The sequence below is a fragment of the Triticum aestivum genome, chromosome 3A (assembly GCF_018294505.1).
Source record: "Triticum aestivum cultivar Chinese Spring chromosome 3A, IWGSC CS RefSeq v2.1, whole genome shotgun sequence".
Lineage (NCBI taxonomy): Eukaryota > Viridiplantae > Streptophyta > Magnoliopsida > Poales > Poaceae > Triticum > Triticum aestivum.
This window is the reverse complement of record NC_057800.1, coordinates 19,964,887-19,971,200: the sequence shown is the minus strand read 5'-3', so window position 1 is coordinate 19,971,200 and position 6,314 is coordinate 19,964,887. Positions and strand designations below refer to the sequence as shown.

The following is a 6,314-nucleotide window of genomic DNA, read 5'->3' as shown; positions in this document are numbered from 1 at the left end:
CACCCCAACTCAAGCCAGTGTCAACCAAAAGTAGACAGCATCCTACCTGCGACCCAATCCAGAACAGATTTTTTCCCCGAGCTAGAAACCAAAGTAACACCGACGATGTCGATCGTGCGGCGGAGCAGCGTGTTCGACCCCTTCGCCGACCTCTGGGCTGACCCTTTCGACACCTTCCGCTCCATCATCCCGGCGATCTCAGGCGGCAACAGCGAGACGGCCGCGTTCGCCAATGCTCGCATGGACTGGAAGGAGACCCCCGAGGCGCACGTCTTCAAGGCCGACCTCCCCGGCGTGAAGAAGGAGGAGGTCAAGGTGGAGGTGGAGGACGGCAACGTGCTCGTCGTCAGCGGCGAGCGCACAAAGGAGAAGGAGGACAAGAACGACAAGTGGCACCGCGTGGAGCGCAGCAGCGGCAAGTTCGTCAGGCGCTTCCGCCTCCCCGAGGACGCCAAGGTGGAGGAGGTGAAGGCCGGGCTGGAGAACGGTGTGCTCACCGTCACCGTGCCCAAGGCCCAGGTCAAGAAGCCCGAGGTGAAGGCCATCCAGATCTCCGGCTGAGTGGACGCGTCTCGGCGTATGATCATCAGGGATGGAGCCAGTTTGGTTGATGTGTGTGCGAGGTCTGCAACCTGAAAGTATGCTACAGTTGTGTCTTGTTCTTGGCGAGTCTGGTGAGACATCTCTGTAGTGCGTTTCTTTCCCCAGTTACTTGTGTAATCGCCAATAGATTTGGTGATGAATAAATGAGAAATAAATCCTTCTGTTTTTGAGTGCAATGCAGATTTTGCATAGACAAAATTTGAGCCTTTTTTTTGCTTGTATAGTTCGGATGGAAAGGATCAAGAGAAAAATGCTCGGTTAGCTGGAAAGATTCGTTGGGTTAGCTGAAAACTTGGCCACGGACAGGTTTCTCCACAGAAACATCTGCTTCAGAATTGAGTAATAAATCTGCTTAAGAATTGAGCAAGGAATGAAGGAAACTATGCACAAGAATATATGTTATAAAAGGTCTGAAATATAATCAATACAGCGAATGCTTTCCAGGCGATCGATACGCTGAACGTGACCTGTCTCACCTTCAGCTTTCATTAATCTTGGGTCTACAATGATCAATAGCATGAATGCTCTGAATGTTGATTCTATGACTTCTATTCCGTCTCACCTTCAGTTTTCTTTGTTCTTCTTTGAGAATTACCTTTAGTGTTCACAATTGTCATCATAAGCCTCGGGTCCAGAATCTATGAAGGTACTAAGCCTCTTAGATTTGAACTCTCCCAGTGCGTCAAGAGTTGTGGGTCGTCCCAGTGCGTCAAAACTTGTGGGCCGTTGGGGCCCTGTAAGCTTGTTAAATTCATAAATATATTTGAAGTTCATGAATATTTTTTAAGCTTGTGAACATTTTTAAATTTTCTCACTTTATTTCAAATTTACAAACATTTTTTAAAGTATATGATTTTTTAAAAATATATTCATATCTTAAAAAAAATCTAGGAAAAATTTGATGGACCTCCAATTTTTTCTCTTGGTTGTTTTAAACATTACACTCACCACCAAATCGTAATTTGACTTCTAAAGGCCGTCAAACATAAAATACATATTAATACATTAATAAGTATAAAAATACATATTATTTTTAAAAGAAAATTACATATTCAAATTTTATATGACAAGTATCGTATTAGTCGTACAAGGTGCCACAGTCTTCATGCCGCCAACACATGAATCTTTTCTACTGGGCCGAGGTCCAATTCGCAATGAAGTGTCCCCGAAACTCTATTCCGCCGGTCTGCACTATATAAAGGAAATCGTTTAAAATAAACCGGCTGATCAACACGCTCCGTAAGTCGCCTTTAACGCTCGCCACGTGTCTGGTGGGCCCAACGAGCTGCTTATCCTTTCATTCCCTTATCTCTTTCCTGCACGCATTGAGCTGCTCGTTTCTTCTCCTCGTTTTTCTTCTTCCTGCGGCACAACACAGCCATGGCAGCGCCATCGGCACCAGTGCCGGCCCGCCACCACTCGCGTTTCTGCCATGCCTGCTCCTACACGCCATGCTCTTCGCCGCTGCTGCAAACCGCCGTCGCCTCACGTCGCTGCACCGCTGCTCCACTGCAGCTCCGGCGAAGCAGCCTGCGCCGTCGTCGCCGTGCGCTGCATCGCAACTTCCACCATGGCCGCCGCGTGCTGCATCGCAGCATCCGCTGTCATCGCCGGCGCTGCAATGAAGCGCGGCCGGGGTCGTTGGAGCTCCGCCGCGGCTGCATTGGAGCTTCGCCGACGGCTCAGTGCAGCGCCGCAGTGGCTCGATGCAACGTCGCTGGTGGCTCCCGAGGGAAGCTTTTGGTGTTGCATTGGAGCGCTCGCCGTCGGCTCCATTGCAGCTCCGCCGGAGCGCTCGCCAGCCGCTAGACGTAGCGTTTTGGTGTTGCTATGGAGCTCTGGTCATGGCGGCTCTCCGGTGCTACGGCGACATGCGGTGCTGTGAGATCGAAGCACGGGGGCTGGTTGAACGCGACACGAGAGAGAAGGGTCAGCGATTCGGCGTGCGTTGATGTATCAAGGGTTGGAAAGAATGGATCACACGGCTGGCGACCCGACTGATTTAGCTAGGAAATAAGTCGGATGATTTGTAGTAGTCGCCCCATATAAATGCTCTCTCCATCACAATTGTCATCTCCATCTCCATAAGACCAATACTTGTAATTAAGATCCCATTGAGATTTGCGACATTATAAGATGGTTAATCATCCATCTTCAAATAAACATATCTACAATGCCTCTCACTTGGAATTCGATTGCGATGTGTGAGTAATCTCCTCAAGGCTAAGGATTGAGGCATAGCCTGGTAACACTGAGACATGCATCTACGGGACCTATGGTCCAGGCGTCATCCACACTCGGGGCCCCTCCCACGCGTGCACTCGGCCATGCTAGTTTAATTTAATGGTTTATGTTCTTCTCATGTTTGTAATAGGTTGAGATATTGTAGGTAATTTATATTCATTAATTGCAAACAATAAGCAAATCCATCTGTGGCTCCTCCGTGGTCGCTCCATCGATGGATATCTCAGTGGCTCCTTGATGCCCGTCACCTGGATCAGCAAAGGGACGACAAACTAAGAGCATCTCCAACAGGCTTCGGTCGCGCCGCGCGCAAAAAACACATATGCCGCGCGCGCATTGGCTGGTTTGGCGCGGCGCGCAGCGCTGGCTTCAGCGGCCGCGCTAAAATGCAGCGCGCGCGTCGCTCCAGCAGCGCGCCAAAATGCAGCGCGCGCGACCCGCCGGTGCATTGCATATGGCATTTTTCAACACAAAATGATGAACATTTTCAACACAATAAAAATTTCACACAAACAAGTTGAGGAGTTCATGCCCACAAGTTTAAAATCATGCCCACAAGTTCCGGCGGCGGCGAGGCCAATGCCACCCGGGCTAGGGTTTGTGGCGGCGGCGGCGGGGGCGGGGGTCGCGGCTATAGGACGGGGTGAGCGGGGTGCCGGCGCGTGCGTCCATGGGTGCGGGTCGCTGGCGCCGACGCGCGCGGGGCTTTGGAGGGGGAGAAGAAGAGCGCGCAGCGCGAGCGTCGAGTGTGCCGCGCGCGGAAGCGGGCGCCGCAAATACACCGCGCGAGGTACCGCTTTCACGCGCGCGCCCAACTGCTTATACCGCGCGCGCGGTTATTGCGCCCCCGCTGGAGCCATCCGCCGGGTTGCGCGCGCGCTAAAACGGGGGATTTTGCGGCGCGGCGCCTGTTTAGCGCGGCTGTTGGAGATGCTCTAATAACGGGCATTAGCAGTGGGTCTCGGAGGAGGTTTTGTCTCCATGTTACAAAGTCACTTGTAATTATCCAGCGGGAGGTAGTTATTTGCGTGGTGGAGGCGGTGAAATTTTGAAACCACATGTACTAATAGATGGATGCGTTTAGAGAAACATAATTGCTCAAGTTTGTAATTATTCAAGACGGCTTTGTAGCTAGAACCGCCTGCATGGATCGAGCATCTATCCATTATATTTTCCTCTTCCCCTGTTCCTCACACTATTCGACACACCTATATCTCATAACTGACGATGACAAGCCTCGAGCACTCGCCATGTTGTGTATTCCCGTGCTGTGTGGCGGTGCTCGTCATCGTGCTATGTCTTCCCGTGTTGTGTGTCCTGCATCTTCCCGTGTGTTGTGGCATTGCTTGGCTTCGACCATGATTTTTTTGGGCCTTGTAGGGCATAACGGGGCCCTTGGATTCGACCATGATTTTTTTGCCATTAGGAGACTTCCTTTTTTCGGTCTATTGCACAGCTGTTCTTTTTTAGATGGAACACTCGTATTCCATTTAATACACGGCTAAATCACCGGTTACATCACATGTTACATCGTTTGGATATGTGTAAAACCAAACACATCGCTCAATAGAAGCTAACCCTGCACCCAAAGCAGCCAGCACATGTGTTGGCTTGTTACTTTCCTGGTGGGCATGAACTACAGAAGCACTGATGAACTGGCTGGTGATCTTCAACTTAATCGCCCTGAACAAAGCTCCAAGAGGTGCTAAATCATAACGATCAGACGTCACTGCCCTCTGGAGGATCGAGCTGTCTGTCTCAAAGATGGCCTTCCCAACGCCAATCTCATCTGCAAAAACGACTGCATTGTGTAGGGAAATTGTTTCTGCATGCAACGCATCCGCAAGTGCAATAGAAGGTCCGGTCGCAGCAAACTGAATTTCGTTTGAGTAGTTTTGCATATTGCACAGTTGTTCTTGGTGTCAAAGGGTGTGCCAAAAAGGTCCTCAGTGACATTCTTTTTAGCATTTGATTTAGATAATCCGCTAGCATTTACGATTCTACTTTTGCGGAACCTTCTCGATTTTTTTATCATATTCTGTAGGTGTCATATGAGCGCACCATGCTTAGTTTCATGTTTTTCCCTAAATTTGTTTGCATTTTCTGAAATTAGAAACCCAATAAACAACATGTTTGGTGTTGAGTCTTGGCACCCTCATGATTGAAATTCCTTCTCTTTTCATGGACAAGGCTACGCATGGACTCAAGAATACAAATATATTTTTTAATCCAATTTTGACAACTTTTTCATGAAATTTTAGTTTAAAATGAATTATATGCCGTAAATGACTAGAAATGCACTAAATGGCTTAAATATAGCAAACATACCCTGAAAGATGCCAAATTTTTACATTGGCCATGTAATGGTGTATATTTAGTGTAGATTTTTTTCAAGCCCAATGGATGAACCAGCGGTGACATCGCCTTCAAACTTGACACATTCCCTCCAGATATCATCATTCTTTTTCAGTCCGGTTTGTAGAAGTGTATGTGACAACATTCACGGAACTTTTTCTAATTTTTACCAACTTTCGCGGAACTTTTTCTAATTTTTACCACAATCCGTAGGTGTCATAGGAAGGCACCATGATAAATTTCATGCTTTTTAGACTTTGTTTACGCTTGCAGGGGCATGTGTTGACACCATATTTTGGCATGGCCTAAAATGAAGAAGTGCTCAACATGAAAATTATCCTTCTTGTCAAGATGAACATATTTTTTTAGAAAGTATGCTTATATTCAAATCACAAAAGAATACAAAGTCTTTAATCCGTACAAGCACACTCTAACACACGCACAGTGAACCAGAATAACAAAGATCACCCTAAAATAACCAATAAAACACGAGTATCTCTCCAGAGCTATGTGTCATCATCTCTGAATCTTGCGAGGAAACCCCTACAACACAGTAATCTCCAACCAGACCCAAGCAGGTCATCATCTTCAACCACAACATAATCACCGCCACGCTGCTTCCCTTGTTTTTCGCTCCAGCACCGAAAAGACAAGGACACACATGTGCATCAAACACGCCCGCACCAGCCTTTGCCATATATGTGCCCCTTCCAGATGGAAGAGAACTAGGACCTGGTTCCTGCGTAATGGCCAAACCAACCGATCGGGCAAAGCAGGACACCCTTCCAGCAACAGCACAAAAAAGGAGGAATAACAACAACAAAAAATCATATCGACAGTGAGGAAGAAGAGTCTCCACACAACCACCACCCATCCAACCGGCCAGTACCAATCAACCTCTAGACACTGTAGGCCACGACCTTGACGAGATCCGAGGATCCTCCACCCCGCTGGCTCCTACACGAAGGCAAGAGCCCCGTCCAACCGTGAACGAAGCTTAGGGAAACTTACTTAGATGCGAAGTCGCCGTGATTGCCTGACCAACGACTCCAACCCTAACCCTACTGGGAACACACCCAACACACAAATCCGAGGTTTCCCCTCCCTCCCGT

General features: G+C 48.4%; 1 protein-coding gene across 1 annotated transcript; it reads left to right on the top strand.

The window, feature by feature from the left end:
• LOC123057617 (16.9 kDa class I heat shock protein 2-like) lies at positions 1-779 on the top strand. The gene has a single exon (XM_044480546.1). The coding sequence runs from the start codon at positions 106-108 to the stop codon at positions 559-561; it is 456 nt and encodes a 151-aa protein (XP_044336481.1). The 5' UTR covers positions 1-105; the 3' UTR covers positions 562-779.
• The last annotated feature ends 5,535 nt before the right edge of the window (positions 780-6,314 follow it).

What these genes read in the sequence shown, in the direction of transcription:
- LOC123057617 (XM_044480546.1), top strand. Translation starts at nt 106, where the DNA reads ATGTCGATCGTGCGGCGGAGCAGCGTGTTCGACCCCTTCGCCGACCTC.